This window comes from Gastrolobium bilobum, unplaced genomic scaffold (genome assembly GCF_033153095.1).
Source record: "Gastrolobium bilobum isolate Gb01-03AN ecotype WA unplaced genomic scaffold, APGP_CSIRO_Gbil_v1 utg8260, whole genome shotgun sequence".
NCBI classification, from domain to species: Eukaryota; Viridiplantae; Streptophyta; class Magnoliopsida; order Fabales; family Fabaceae; genus Gastrolobium; species Gastrolobium bilobum.
In genome coordinates this window covers 777,115-792,852 of record NW_026899532.1, presented here as the reverse complement: position 1 = coordinate 792,852, position 15,738 = coordinate 777,115, and the positions used below count along the sequence as shown (strand labels likewise).

The following is a 15,738-nucleotide window of genomic DNA, read 5'->3' as shown; positions in this document are numbered from 1 at the left end:
ATTGACCAAGTGCATGGAATCAAACAACCATGAGTTTTTAGCAAGAGTTACCACTTGCACCTCCTCGATCGTTTGGTTACACCACAGAATGTGTCCTTGCCTATTAACGGAGATAGAAATAGCAGAGCTCGTTTAGGATTCCTCTTCTGAAGTTGCATACTTTAGGGATTGGAATATGTGTATAAGAGTAACCAACCAAGCAAGTGGAGACGAGATGTTCCCAATGCTTTTATTTGTTTATATTGACCATCATGTTAATTCTTTTGAAGGCATGGCAAAGTATGTATATGTTAATTCATATTCGATGGCTAAGAGAGAGAGAGAGAGATCACTGTAAATACCAAAATTTGAATCATATGGTAAAACAATTGTTATTTACGTGAATTTATTTTATTTTTTTAAATGTCCGCAAAATTCTTTACATAATTTCAAAAATATTTAATCATACAAAATAAAATCATAAATTCTTGTTTCTCTCCCATGCTTGCGCGTTAATTAGAAAAGAGTGCATGATTAAACTCTTCTTTCATTCTTTTTTTAACGTTACTCACATGACTTTGATACATAATGATTATTATATACTATCGAGCACATGATCAATTGAGGATTAATTCAAAATAACCAATGATCTCGAAATAGAACGCTGTTATGTTTGAAATTTTGTAGGAAAAACTTTATCACTCTAGCACGGATCGAATTAATTGATTCATCAAAAATTTATAAATATATTAGGTGATAATAAGTAGGGGAAAAGAATTCTTATGTTATAGAAGTTTTTTTTTTTTACTAGTGAGACATCGAAATGTGTGCAACATTTTTTTTTATTTTTTTTATTTTTAATAGGTGATGAAGCCCATTACATCTTGTGTCTATAATAGGAGAAAAAATTCTCCTAGAATATGAAAAAAGAGGGACCCTAATAAGCACCTTGATTCTAGGTGATAATTACTTCTACGCTTTAACCAACATTTAGACATGCTCCCATGATTGCAAAACTTGCTAGATCAAACTAGCAAAAAAGAGGACAAGCTTGGCATTGTCATCACTCATCAAACAGGTTTGACACGCACTAAAAACGTAATTGCGCTACAACGGTGAAAATAAATATTAAAACGATCCATGATCCGAACCAAAGAACATATTTTTAAAGAAGTTTCTTTGAAAACTTGTTAGGATGCTAAATACAAGAATAATGAAGAACTCAGAATCAAACTGTATCAATCCATCCTTAAGATATCCTTTCAAACTATTTCACAACTACTTTTACAATTTAAATACTCCTAAACTACAAGAAGCACTGAAGGACATTATATAGGAACAGAAACCAAATATCTCTCGAGTACAAACGGTAAGGGTAGACGTGTGCAGTGAGTTCCAAAATTTTGATACATGCAACACAACTTGTTCGCAGTTGAGCAGTTATCAGTCCAAACATTTTCTTTTAAGGGCAAGGGAGGGAAGGAAAACTAGAACAATATTATATCAAGACCCAGATTGAGTTCTATTCTTGTTGTAGTTCTCATATCTACGAGAGATGCCAGAATCAGACAACGTGTCCCATACCTACAAATTATTAGTTACAACAGTCAATTTCAGAGAGAACTATCAAGAATACAAAAGTAAAAGTTCGTTGACCCTTTTCACTTACTTCCAATTTGCCCTTTGAGCCTCCTATAGCCAACAAGAAGGGGTTGTCCTCTGAGAAAGAAATAGAAAAGACAGCCCCCTAACAAACACAGCATAAGTGTCAGTTTAACAAGGCATCATGATCCATAGAATAGTTTCCAATTAGACATATACGAAGAAGAGCAAGAGGCGGAGGGGGAGGGGGAGGGGGAGGGGGAGGGGGGGGGGAGGAACTTACCACTTTCGGAGTTTTAGATGCTACACAAGATGGTTGATTGTTCGATAAATCCCAAAGCTTTACCTGCAACAAACAACACCAGTCAAACGAGATGAATCCCAATCTGCAGGATACGGTATCCAGGAAAATAACAAATTAACTTCAATATTACCGTTTTATCCGTGGAACCAGTAGCAAGAAGCTGCACGAAGTCATGTCAACAGAGCAGGGTTAAACTAAAGTACATAATAAGCTTATTTTCTCACCAAAATGTTGAAGATACGTACATTAGGTACTGAAAGATTATAGGATAGTGCGGTAACAGCTTTGTCATGTGCATGGAGTGTAAACGTAGGACTCAGCTCAGATGTGGAATCAGACTTGGCAGTCCGAACATCAAAACAATTTACAACACCATCTTCAAGACTCACCTAACAGGACAATTAAATCATTATTAGTGAACTAATATACCCATGCATCCAAGAAATCAAAATTCAGAATTCACCCGATAGAAAAAGAACCAGCCCCCTCCCCCAAAACCCCTTTTTATTTAACATACATTAAATAATCAAAATAAAAACAAAATACTAGGAAGGTAGTAGCTAAAAGAATGTTAGCTACCCTTTTATCAAAAAAAGATAAAAAAAAATAATGCTAGTGTTTTTTTATCAGAAAAATGAAAAAAAAAAATGTTAGTACTTAGGCCCTTAGAAATAACCATAACACACCACAAAAGAGTGCTCAGTGTGCGGGTCCCATGCCAAGCTCTCTACATCAGCTGTGACTGACCACTTAAAGCCAGAATGTGATGGCATCCTACCATCCTTCTGCAAAGTATAATAGCATTAAAAAATTAGATAACTAAATGAATATTTAAACAAAAGAGTGAAGGCTTTCAAAGTTCACATATATTTGTTTTCAAAGGAAATGTCTCTTGGAGCATATGGATAATACCACATGATAAGTAATCAATGCCAGAACAAAATACAAAAAAGCAGAGTAACCAAGGAACATTGCATCATTACCAAGACAACCGTATGATCAAACGATCCACTAAGAAGAACCTGTGGTGCATGATAATTCCAAGCAACTGCTTGAACCTGTGAGGATAGATAGACAAGAGATAAATTTGAAAAACATCCAGAAATGTATTGACTCCAATAATTTAAATCAGTAAAAACCACTCCCCGTTAAACCCGACTAGCGAGTGTGGGGTGGAGGAAATCCTTGTACGCAGCCTTACCCTTGTATAATTGCAAAGAGGCTGTTTCCTGGATTCGAACCCATGACCTTTCAGTCATGAAGGAACAGTTTTACCACTGCTCCGGTTCGCCCCCTTTTAATTTAAATCAGTAACTGACAAAAAATATAAATTATTGCATTTAATAATTTGATTAAGGAAGAAAAGGTGAAAATTTTCCCCTTATAAACAATGTGGAGCTTTGCTCAACAAAGCCCCAAGAAAGACTTATAAACTTGTTTACAACATTTACATATTTGTACTTAATAAAACATTTAAATTTGAACATAATGATTAAATACCACAACTTTTCCATCTTGGTTCATAATTGCATAGTAAAGGTCATCTCAATCTAACAATTTGCAAATCTGTTTCCAAAGTTCTACTTATTTAATAGTTCCAAAAAAAACAAAAAAACACGAGGATATGAAGAAAAAATCCAATTCATCAATAAAATGAGCTCACAATAAAAAATAATTACACAATAGCTAAATCCTTGCCTCCTTCGAGTGATGCTCCATTGTAATATCACACTTCCCAGCAACCACATCCCAAATCTTCACTCGATTATCAGCACTGGCACTTGCAAGTATATTCCTGTATTTTTTATTTATTTTTTTAAAGATGGATGTCAATAGATGTGTAGGGTTCAAAAAAATTTAATAAATGAAACCCTTAGGTTCCAAGAAGCATCCAGTGGAGGAAATAAAAGCAGAATCCTGTTTTAAATTTAACAAACCTGTACTCTTTGTTCCAAGCAAGACCAAGTACGGAGTCAGTGTGACTGCCATCTTTGTATTTGATTGATTTCTACCACAAAACAATTTGCAGAATCAGTAAAAGAGGATTCATATGACAGCTTGAAATCGAATTTAATCAAAAGAAATGGCCACATATATATATATATTGTTTTCTTCTAAAACGGTTAAAGAAAATAATGAAGATCTCTTTTCAGTTAGTCAATCTATCTTGGACAACATGCATGGTGTCTAAAATAAGAAAGTCTGTGTCTAAAAATATAAAGTCTAATCAAATTGTACGAGCAATCATCCCCATATGGATAAGACATCTATATTTTCAGCTACATGTAATGATATTCACAATAAAAAAATTGAAGTTACAAAATTCAGAAATTACCAATAGATATAAACAATGAAGTGTGATAAACTCAGAATGCTGACTGGACCAAAATGTACTTGAACTTAGGTGAATGATTTAGTTTCATAAAAAAAGTATAAAGGTAGTTATAAAGATTTAAGATAAAGGATGACCAAAATCTTAGGAAAAACTAGGCTAAAATTTTTTATTTAAGTACAAAGTAAGTGCGTGTGCGTGCGTGCACGTGCGTCTGCGTGAGTGTGCGTGTGTGGAGAGAAAGAGAGGCATGGCATTCAATTGCTCAACCATGTATCCCCATTCACCAAACAATTTCATAACTAATGGGTCTAAGACTTGGAACTATCAACAGTGATTGGCAAGATACTGCATTTAAAATTTCAAAAAGCACAACACATGCAACTTCTATAAATAAATCATAATTACGCATGTTGCATTTGAGAATGAAAGAGGTAACCACATAATTCTAAGGGGATTGAAATTAACAAAAATGGAGAACAAACCTTTTTTCCCTTTTTCTTTTTCTCTGCAATGCCACCTAAAACCACACATGGTTGTACCTCATCAATCTGAGAGCAAAGGAAAATTAAAAGTTATTCTGCAAAAAGGCCTCAAATTTTGTAAATTTCAGACAGGCACTGAGATTTATATGTGTAAATACACTTACAACATCAAGGTCCCAAATTTCTATGGAAGGTTCCATTGAACCAACAGCTAAGAAATTCCCTGTGATCATAATGAAATTATATTAATATAATAAGACTTAAGCAAAGCAAGTCAAATTTTGAGCATAAATTGCTAAAAATGGTGGCAATTTTAGGTAATCCAAATATAGAAACAATTACCAAACCTTTCAAGAAATCTTTTATGGTCTACATTATATAAGCTTTGACTACCAGCACATATTAATCTCTCTATTGTCTAAGGAATTGTTACTTAATTATAATTTTTTGGCTTTACCTGGGAGAAATATGAATTTTTCATGTTTCTGACATACTCAAATGAATGTAGAAATTATCAGAGCATATCATGAAGACATTTTACAAGTTTCTCCTGAAAATTTTATATTTCCAAGAGCAGCTTTATATACTTGTGAAGAGGGGGAGGGGGAGAAAAGCCCAATTGCACTAAACAATCAATCAACTAGATGAACACAAATATACATGCCAGATGTATCTACCTCTTTCTCCTCCTTTAAGGGGGCAATCAAGCCAAGCTGTGCAGAGTGGAAATGCTGGAATTATGATATCATGGTGAATATACATGTTCATGTCGCTAGAGTTGGTGTCCTCTATTATCCAAACCTGCCAGTGCAGAAAGACATGACTCACAAGTCTACTTTTTGGATAGGGCCAAAGGTGGTGTATAATATATCTCTTCATAACTAACAATTTGCTTACCTCAAGAAAACTGACATTATCTTCATTACGTGCGCAGACAATGACAGAATCAGCTGGATTAATTATCATGTCTTCAAGTTCTTCAGAATCATCATCCTAAATAATGAAAAACAAATAAAGTTCTAGTTTAAGAATCAAAAGGGCAAGGAAAGAAGCGGAACAATAAAAAGCAAGTATTGGAACTTACTTTTTTATCTTTGATATATGGATCCAACTCGTTACTTGGATAATAAAGATCACCAATCCCCGAACTGAATAATTCAAATCCTGATATTTGCAAATTATCCATAAATTGATAAAGGAACATGAATACAGTGTTGAGCATACACAAGGCGGAAGACAGACACATGAAGAGAAAGAGTTGAAGATACCTTCATCCTCATCATCGTATTCTTCCATGCGAAGTTCCTCCAAGCCAAGGGTTATATCATCAGATTTTTCTGTGGATGCTTTGCCAATTGCGTCTGCTACGGTTAATGCTTGGGCAATTTCATCGCTGTGTTTGTTGGCATCAGCATCCACATCATCATCATCTTCGTTCTCACTGTCTCTATTTTATAAACGAAAAGGGACGTTATTTGTGAATAATAATTGATAAATAAGATTTTTGGTATTAGAAGATGGAAAAGCACCTTCTGTGGGTGGTGATGAATTCTTCAATATCTTCCTTTGAAGGAGGTTCCGCCACATGGGGTTCTGGCTTTGAAACCCCTTTCGGTATCCACGAAATTGCTGAAATCATTCTGCACCAAAGCAAAGCGCCGAACGAAATTGAGAGATAACTAACTGGACACAATGCAATGTGTTGCAAGCGGTGGTGAGCGCTGTCAGCACACAGTTGAAAGAGGGTTAAGAAGAAGAAGAAGAACCCTTCTTAAACCAAAGCCAAAACGGGTCTGACCAGATGGGTCAGTACGAATAACCCGGCCCAAGTTGACATGTTGGGTTATGAATCTCAACCCAACAACCCAATGCCCGTTTACAAACGGGTTGATCCTGTAGTTAACATATGACAAAAGAGAATCGGGCTAAAAGTTATTGGGGCGGGTTATCAGGCTAAAAGCTTTATAAGTTTCGTCTACAGTATAGGATATTATTATAAGATTTGATAATATAAGCTTTAATCTGATTTGATAATATAAGGTTTGATTAAATTTTAATACTATCTAATATTTGGCATGATATTATATAAGTTAATGTATTGTATAAGATAATATTATTCAGTATTTAATAATGCATCGCATAATATTAGATAGGATAAAAAAATATCTTTTACAAAAATACCTTTTAATAAAAAAATTATATAGTTCTTCTAAATATGTCATATTATATTAATTTTTATAAAAAATCTATTGATCAGTATTAATTAGGATAACAAAATACATATATATATATATATATATTATTTTTTATAAAAATAAAAAACTTTAATATTTTCAAAATTAATATAGTGAAAATTTATTTTTAATATATTAAATAATATATTAATTGTTGATAATTGCACTGGTTAGTAATATTAATACATCAATCTCTTATCAGGCCTTATCCAACTCCCTTAGGCCTGATTAAGTTATACATTATTTTGATGTATTAAGGGACTCTGTTGTATAAGCTTATACTATACGATAGTCACACCAAATAACTAAAAATGTCATATCGTATAGTATAAGCTTATACTATCAGGCTTTAAATCACACCAAATAGATTCTAATATTTTATAAATAAATAAGTCAAATCAAGTCTAGAATTTAGCTTGTATCGGGTTAATGAGCCAAGTCAAGCTCAAAATATTTTTTTAGATTTTGCTTGACCCAGCTTATTTACATTCGTAATCACCATATTTCAACGAAGTATTCTAAAAAATAATAGGGAAGGATATTGTAACAACTAATTAGTGTTACTGTCAATGTTGCTATCAATCAATTTCACTGTTAGATCGATTATGTTGATCTAACAGTTACATTTATTTCCATCTTTGTATGATTATTATTCTCCATATTTAATACTTTATATTTATTTTCGCATTTGTATAGTTATGATTTCTCATATTCAATGCTTTCACATTAAATATGGGGAATCATATTCATAAAAGAGATGAAAATAAATATAACAGTTGGATCAACATAATCGATCTAATAATGAAATTGATCGGTAGTAATATTGATTGTTACAATATCCTATTTAAAAAACAAAAGGTTCAAGGAATAATAATTGGGAAAAACACTTCTCCTTTCACACGAGAAGTGTGTTCGTATGCAATAGTCACAGAAAAAAAATTGTTTAATTTTTTTATTATGTTTTAAAAAAATACACGGTGGGTCCCAGCATGATTTACTGTATGAGGGAGAAGAGAAAGTGTTCATGTTGCATGAGAGCCTCAAACCCCATAATAATAGGGTTTGTGTTTGTCATTTTAAATGAAATAAGTTATGTCATTTTAGGAGAGAGATAGACACAGAAAAACGGGAATCATGGGAGAGAGAAAGTGGGTTGTTTTTTTTAATTTAAAATTCAAATTTTCTGTGTCTGTATCTCTCTTAAAATGACATAACTTTCTGTCATTTAAAATGACAAACACTCTTCCCATAATAATTATAACAAAATGACAAAAACAAAAAAAAATTCTCGGCTTGGGCTCGTCTATAAAGTGTTACAATTGGGCCCAATAGCCCAACTTCAGCCTCGAAAATTTTCCTTCCCAATTCCCTAAACCTCCGCTCGTTCCTTTTTCCGCTCTTGGTCTCACCAGCTCCGTCACTGCTTCCAGCTCCTGTCACTGTGAGTTTCCTCTCTCTCTCTCTCTCTCTCTCTGTGTGTGTGTGTGTATATTCTGTTGAATCTTAATGTTAAACGACTTCACTGTGCTTCGTTTCTTGATTTCTTTCTTATTTACGCAGCAAGTTCACTATCACGCTACTTTAGTGTATTAGTTAAGGATTTGGTTTTATATCTTTGCAAATTGTATCTTCATTCCATTTCTACTAATTTTTTTATTTTTTTATTATTTTTTATTTTTCACTTCTCTATGCTATGCCGTGCTTTAAGTGAAGTCGATTCGGATAACTCTTCCATCAATTAATTTATAGTTTTCGTATTCTTAAACTAAAACTTATCCGATAATCGTACAATTCATTAAAAATAGATACATGTGTTGTATAGTGTAGCTATGTTGCAAATTTAGTTGTTCATTTCGCATGTGTCATTTTTTAATTAAGTTCAGAGATAGGTATAAACCCTGTATAATTCATAATTTGTTGCTATCAGTAGCTTGATTCGTAATGTTTTCCTAAAATAAGATGCAATATCCGTTTCACCTTCCAAGCCTCTGTACTTAATCTTTCTTTCTTTCTTTTTATATTGTTTTAGAGATTGTTTCGGGGAATTGAGTTGAAATTTCAATGTTCAAAACGCAACATGTCACTTTTGAACTGGCTGTGTGATGGAATGTGATGCAGGAGGCATTTCTGATTCATGCATTGTGCATACTTGCAAGAAAAGAAAGGTTTATAAAAGCTGCATTACTCCATCCAATGAGATCATGACGGAGATTGAAGCTTCCTTACCAATGTTGCACTCACCCTGTTACTATACCAAACCATCTCTGAAGGAATTAGTGGCCCAGGAACTCCTTGACCCCGGTTATTGCAGCCGTGTTCCTGATTTCACTGTTGGAAGATTTGGTTATGGATATGTCAGGTATCTTAATAAAACTGATGTCAGAGGGTTACATCTAGATGAAATTGTCAAGTTTCATAGGCATGAGATAGTTGTATACAGTGATGAAAATGATAAGCCTACAGCTGGTGAGGGCCTTAACAAGGCAGCTGAAGTTGTTTTGTTACTAGACAGTGGACCATTCAAGTCTAAGGAGTGGCAAGAAAATGTTTTGGTGAAAAAGTTAAAACAAAGTACAGAGAGACAAGGAGCACAATTTATTTCCTTTGATCGAGTAACTGGTGAGTGGAAATTCTTAGTTGAACACTTCAGTAGATTTGGGTTTGGTGAAGATGATGAAGAAGACATCACTATGGATGATGCTGAGATACATGATGTTGAGAAAGAATCACCAACAAATACCAATGAAATTGAGCTTTCTCATTCTCTTCCGGCTCATCTTAGGCTTGATCCTGTTAAAATGAGAGAAATGAGATTATTGATGTTTCCTGATGATGAAGAGATAGAGGATATAAGTCACAAGTCATCTTCTGGTAAGGAACATGTGAGGCCTTTACAAAGTTCTGCTCAGACAACGACCCATAGATCTACTCCACCAGTTGCTCGAAAAACTCCATTTCCATTACTTGAGTATAAACATGGGAATTTTGATTCAAATTCTCATGGGGCCATTTTAATGGTTCCGCAACACAAGGGCGTGCCTCTTAGGACAACAAAAGCACAAGGTTTTAAGCTAGACCTCAAGCATGAAACTCCAGTAACTGGAAACTACGCTCACAATATAGTTGATGCTGGTCTGTTTATGGGTAAGTCATTTCGAGTTGGGTGGGGACCAAATGGCATTCTTGTACATTCTGGTGCACCTGTTGGAAGTGGTGGTGAGCGCAAGCTATTATCATCTGTTGTCAATTTGGAGAAAGTTGCTTTTGACAATCTGGTTAGGGATGAAAATAAAAAGGTGAGTGAGGAACTTGTTGACTGTGCTTTGATTTCTTCCTTAAATTTTCACAAAGGAATAAACCATGTGATGAAAGAAGTTGAAATTGGTCCCTGCAAGTTGAGACTTCAAAAGCTTGAAGCTAATCGTACAACCCTGTCAAAGATTTCCTGTCAGTACTGTGGTATTATTGAGAGGCAATCGAGTGTTCCTGGGTTATCTTCCTCTGCTCGCTTGGGTTTGACACACCAAGTAATGTCCTGGGAGTTAATTAGAGTTCTTTTTTCTGATAGAGAACCAAAGGTTCAGGTAGAATCATTGGCTGCTGACAATGAGGAAGATATGATGCAGGATTTAAAAGAAGTTTGTCAAGATGTTGACCAAGAAGCACTCCCTCTTGTGAGGAGGGCAGAGTTCAGTTATTGGTTGCGTGAGAGTGTTTCCTATCATGTTCAAAATCAAATTAGCTCTCTAAATGACGCTCATTATCTACAACATATTTTTGTACTTCTGACTGGGAGGAAACTGGATGAAGCAGTGCAGCTGGCTGTGTCCAAAGGAGATGTGAGGTTGGCTTGTTTGTTAAGTCAGGCTGGTGGTTCTACTGTGAATCGCTCTGATATTGCGAGGCAACTTGATGTTTGGAGAAATAAAGGGCTGGATTTTAGTTTCATTGAAGAGGACAGATTGAGACTTTATGAATTGCTTGCAGGAAATATTCACGATGCATTGCATGATGTCAAAATTGATTGGAGGAGGTTCTTAGGTTTATTAATGTGGTACAAACTACCACCTGACACTTCATTACCCATTGCTTTCCAGACTTACAAACATTTTCTTGATGAGGGAACAGCTCCATATCCTGTTCCACTTTATATTGATGAAGGAACTTCAGAGGAGGCTAGCAGTTGGAACGTGTATAAACACTTTGACATTTCATTTTATCTCATGCTTCTTCATGGTAGTGAAGAGACAGAATTCAGCTTTCTGAAGTCTATGTTTAGTGCCTTCTCTTCAACACGTGATCCACTTGATTATCATATGATCTGGCACCAACGTGCAGTCCTGGAAGCTGTGGGTGTTATCAATTCTAATGATCTTCATATTCTAGACATGGCATTTGTGTCTCAGCTGTTGTGCATAGGGAAATGTCATTGGGCCATATATGTGGTCCTTCACATGCCCCTTCGTGAAGATTATCCATATCTTCATGTAAATCTGATTCGGGAAATATTGTTCCAATACTGTGAAACTTGGAGTTCAGATGAATCTCAACATCAGTTCATTGAGGATTTAGGCATTCCCACACAATGGATGCATGAGGCTTTGGTATGCATCATATTTATTTATTTATTTATTTATTTCTTCTTTTTCTCTTTTTTGATAAAAGAAGAATATCAATAACGTGCATAATTTGTTGCAGTACCCCTTTTTGGAATGATAAGTAATGAGGGGAAGGGGAATAAGTTCCCTTGTTTGAGAGATTAAAAATAGATAGGAAGGGAATAGAACAGATGGGGGACCATTCCCCCTCAAAGATGCAGATTTTGCTCCCCCAGAATTAGGTTGGAATGGGGGAACTCAAAAAGTAATGGAGTTCCACCATTTCGTTCAATTCCTATATTAATCTTCCAAACAAGCAGAATCGTAGTTTCATTCCTTCCCTTTCCTTTTTTTAAGTCCATGTCCTCTTGTGCTCTTGTCCATTAATGAAAAAAATCCAAACACTGTGTATATTCTGGTGCTACTATGAATTCAGTATGTAAATGATGTTTTCACTTGGCTTGAGTTTTAAAACATTTGAGAATTATATGTTTAAAGAAAAAAAATCTTATGAGATTCATAGGGGCATTCATTATGATCAATTTCTAACTAAAGCTGTACTAATTTGTTGTCCTGATGTTCTTCACTGATTAATGGGTTGTGCAAATGCTTGAAGTTCTGATTTTTTCATTAAGAAACTCTTATAGTTGTTTTAATAATTTTGTTGTCGTGGTTCAGGCAATATATTATAATTATAATGGGGATCTTTCAAAAGCACTTGAGCAATTTCTTCAGTGTGCAAATTGGCAGAAAGCTCATACCATTTTTATAACTTCTGTTGCTCATAGGTTATTCTTGCAAGGTAAGTCGTTTGTGTATATTGCTTGGTAAAAAAAATACCATTAAATGCTTATAAAAGACCCATGCTGTATTAAGTGACCTTCGGAAAATTTCTTCGGTGCTATTGTTTTGACTAATGCATGTTTTTTACAATTTTTGTGAATTTTACATGAGCTAGATTTTGCTGAGAATATTTGAGCTTCTCTCACAAATACTCATTAGGTAGTAGTTATCGCGTTGATAGTTCTTCATTTCTTAATTGGACAGAATGATACTCCAACTTATGTTGTATTATTTTCCATACTAACTAAATGTTACACTGTAAAGAAGCTTCAGCAACTAAGGCTTGGACTGTAAAAACACTAGTATTTCAAATTAAGTTAACCAACACTGAGGATCAAAGTCACTAAAATTTTCTATTCAATATAATGAAATATATTGAATAGAAAAGATAAATTATATTGGGTGGCTGCTGTACATAAGTACCTAACTGCAGAATATCTCCTGTTTTTAGTTGTGTAATTTCTGACTTGACGAGGGGCCAGGTTATTGTCTCAGTACGTAACCTAGATGTTATGGAATTAATCGGACAATAAGGGAAATCCTTGGAATCATATTCATGTGAAAATATATGCAGTATCTCATTTTGCACATAGCAGGCCCTTTTATAGGCTTATTAGATCTTCTTAAATGATTTGTTGATTGATTAAATTCAAAAAATCTTCTTTTCTAAACACTTCAAGAAGTAAAATTGTTTCTACTTGAAGATATATAACTTCTTTATCTATAGATTGGACGACAATTCCAATGTGCCATTTTTTCGTCCCATGGCTCGAAGAACATCATAAGCACTTTAAATTGCTGAAAATTCTTTTATTAATACGTCTTTATTTCCAACAGCAGAAAAATTACTAGATTTTTAACTTCTTAATTCTATATAAGTGAATCATTAAGTAACATCTTTAATGTCTTGTTCAGCCAAACACACTGAGATATGGAGGATTGCAACTTCCATGGAGGACCATAAATCTGAAATTGAGAACTGGGAGTTGGGAGCTGGAATTTATATTTCATTTTATTTGATGAGAAACTCACTTCAGGGAGATGCCAATGCCATGACTGAATTGGTATGTGAACTTGTGAAAAAGGATCATTTCTTTTATCAGTATTTATGTAATCAATGATTTCTCTTGTCGCATATGGTTTATAGTTGATTGTGGAGTGTGACTCAAACTTGAACAAGTTTGAACCTGATCCAGAAACATGGAAATGCAACATTATGAATTTCTCATTCCATGTGATAATATTTTGGGGGCACAACCGCACAGGTAGTAGTGCAGAAGACACTAATGCCTGTTTGACAATTATTTAAAATGTCTCTAATTGTTGCAACCTTTACATGAGATAATCATGTATTAGGCTTAAGAATATGCTTTATGAAGTTAGGTAACAGTTGCATTTCTTTATGTGGTATGCTTCATGCAACAAAAATCTTGTTATGGAAATGCTTGACAACCATGACATATTTTCTAGTAGCATTTTGTAGTGCTTATTTGCTAGATCAGGAAAGTGCACTCTGTACGGTTTTTAAATATTACTACATTACTCCTTTTTATTTTAATTGCTTAAAATCATGTGATTTCCTTTTTCAGGATTCTCTTCCAAGTAAAAATGCTGCTTGTCAGGATTTTGTCAGTCAGCTAAACGAATCCTTGGCTGTTTGGGGTTGCAGATTACCTGTTGATGCAAGGTACATATTGTGTACTTTGCCGTGCCAGGAAAAATGTTTGCAGTAACTGCTTGTTGACCTTCTTTTTAGGTTCTATAGCTCGTATTCTGATCTTGCAGGTTGGCTTAGATACATTTCTAAAACCATTTCTTCTTTGGGCATGGCACTTGTTAAGAGGAGGGAACAAAACGTGATAATACAATACTATATTTACAGTTTACTTGCTATTTTTATTGAATCAATCGTTTTGCAGTTTAGCAACAACTGTGAAACCAATATTTTTAGTCCAATAAATCCAGCGCCTGTATCTTTTGACATGTAGTTATTCATTAGTTGGTCCAATGTGATGCGTCATCCATTTGTAGAAATTTTAAATGCTATATTCACGTTCACTGTTTATTTTGCAGGGTGGTGTATTCAAAAATGGCAAGCGAGATATGTGATTTGCTGTTATCTGCTGTAGGCGAGGGTGCTAACCGTGATGAGCAGTTTAGCTGCTTTGACACTGCTTTCAGTGCTCCCATTCCGGAAGACCTGCGCTCTGGTCACTTGCAGGATGCAGTGTATCTATTTACCAGCTTTCTCTCAGAGATTGCTACGTAATTCCACAATCTGCCATTTACTGTCAGATTTTAAAATGAAATCTGAATAGAACTTCAATGTGTTTGCTGGGCAGGATTTTGATCTGCAAATGCTCCATGTAATTTGCGCGTTTCTTTATAATTGGTCTTGTATGATAAGTATGAGATGCTGCTAAATGTGATTATAATTGATAACATTCATTAATTTTGCCTGTTAACGGACTGAATTGATACAAGACTTGATAATTGGGAATTGAGTTTTGCAATTGAATGAATTGGAAGTTCTAAATTACAACTCCCGTTCCATTGTAAGGAAAATCTTTACACGTGTCAAATGGTAGATGTTCATTATAGCGAATGAATTATAAAACTATATGGTAATGTCTTACAAATTAAAATGCATGTCATCTATTTAGCTTAACTGACCCTAAAATGCATGTAATTATCTAAAAATGCCAAATGTTTGAATGCTACATTGTTTTTTGTTTTTTTTTTTGTTATACAAATACTACATTGTTTAATATCAACATGTATTACATTGTTGACCATATTGCGGTCAAGCGTTACCTTATTTCTTCAGGTAATGGTTCGATTTTAATTTATTATGGTATAAAACTTTTTACTTATTATTTAAAAAAAAATCACTAACACAACAAATATGGTTGTTCACGTCTAATAAAAAAATTTATGTTTTAAATAAATAGTATTAAATGGTTCACTTATATACTAAAAGTAGATCAAAATTATATACTTTAGTAAATTAAATAATACAAGTAACCAAACATATTGAATATTAAAAATATATTTTACAAAACAATGCATTTGGAAAATTCAATGCATATTCTTGTACATTACGCAGTGATTATACATGTGTCACAATTCAAAATGGTGCGATGCTGGTTTCTCAAAGTAAGACGAGTGAAGCAAAATCATGAAATCAATTGTTGAACTTATAATTTTAAAAAAAATAAACATAAAAATAGAAAAAACACGAAGTACCAATGAGAAACATCTTCTTTGTTTCTCAGACGCTCAGGGTGTGCATAACAACCATTTTATTCTCTAGCACTATTTCTGGAAAAAAAAACAATTCTTTTCTATTTCTGTGCCTTGG

General features: G+C 34.1%; 2 protein-coding genes across 5 annotated transcripts; one reads left to right on the top strand and one right to left on the bottom strand.

The window, feature by feature from the left end:
* Positions 1–1,213: 1,213 nt before the first annotated feature.
* On the bottom strand, positions 1,214–6,423 carry LOC133291006 (uncharacterized WD repeat-containing protein C17D11.16-like). 2 transcript variants are annotated; one of them, XM_061489172.1, is made up of 16 exons: positions 6,232–6,423; positions 5,971–6,149; positions 5,787–5,866; positions 5,600–5,695; positions 5,380–5,503; positions 4,867–4,925; positions 4,703–4,768; positions 3,823–3,893; positions 3,584–3,680; positions 2,869–2,943; positions 2,572–2,670; positions 2,131–2,274; positions 2,016–2,045; positions 1,865–1,927; positions 1,649–1,726; positions 1,214–1,563 (listed from the first exon to the last, which is right to left on the bottom strand). In XM_061489172.1, exons 1-16 carry the CDS (start codon positions 6,339–6,341, stop codon positions 1,483–1,485), a joined length of 1,452 nt encoding a protein of 483 aa, XP_061345156.1. In that variant the 5' UTR covers positions 6,342–6,423; the 3' UTR covers positions 1,214–1,482. The 2 variants fall into 2 exon arrangements, with proteins under 2 accessions (XP_061345156.1, XP_061345157.1); XM_061489173.1 differs by having other exon boundaries at positions 5,971–6,143.
* A 1,895-nt stretch (positions 6,424–8,318) lies between these two features.
* LOC133291019 (nuclear pore complex protein NUP96) lies at positions 8,319–14,855 on the top strand. 3 transcript variants are annotated; one of them, XM_061489192.1, is made up of 6 exons: positions 8,319–8,377; positions 8,966–11,540; positions 12,213–12,336; positions 13,293–13,441; positions 13,967–14,064; positions 14,451–14,855. In XM_061489192.1, exons 2-6 carry the CDS (start codon positions 9,039–9,041, stop codon positions 14,644–14,646), a joined length of 3,069 nt encoding a protein of 1,022 aa, XP_061345176.1. In that variant the 5' UTR covers positions 8,319–8,377; positions 8,966–9,038; the 3' UTR covers positions 14,647–14,855. The 3 variants fall into 3 exon arrangements, with proteins under 3 accessions (XP_061345176.1, XP_061345177.1, XP_061345175.1); XM_061489193.1 differs by having other exon boundaries at positions 8,323–8,377; positions 9,055–11,540; XM_061489191.1 differs by lacking the exon at positions 8,319–8,377 and having other exon boundaries at positions 8,929–11,540.
* The last annotated feature ends 883 nt before the right edge of the window (positions 14,856–15,738 follow it).

What these genes read in the sequence shown, in the direction of transcription:
- LOC133291006 (XM_061489172.1), bottom strand. Translation starts at nt 6,341, where the DNA reads ATGATTTCAGCAATTTCGTGGATACCGAAAGGGGTTTCAAAGCCAGAA. An exon ending in TTCATCACCACCCACAGAAG is followed by an intron (nt 6,150 to 6,231) that starts GTGCTTTTCCAT and finishes TTTATAAAATAG; the next exon opens with AGACAGTGAGAACGAAGATG. An exon ending in TGGAGCATCACTCGAAGGAG is followed by an intron (nt 2,944 to 3,583) that starts GCAAGGATTTAG and finishes CTATCCTCACAG; the next exon opens with GTTCAAGCAGTTGCTTGGAA.
- LOC133291019 (XM_061489192.1), top strand. Translation starts at nt 9,039, where the DNA reads ATGGAATGTGATGCAGGAGGCATTTCTGATTCATGCATTGTGCATACT. An exon ending in AATGGATGCATGAGGCTTTG is followed by an intron (nt 11,541 to 12,212) that starts GTATGCATCATA and finishes GTCGTGGTTCAG; the next exon opens with GCAATATATTATAATTATAA. An exon ending in TCATAGGTTATTCTTGCAAG is followed by an intron (nt 12,337 to 13,292) that starts GTAAGTCGTTTG and finishes TGTCTTGTTCAG; the next exon opens with CCAAACACACTGAGATATGG.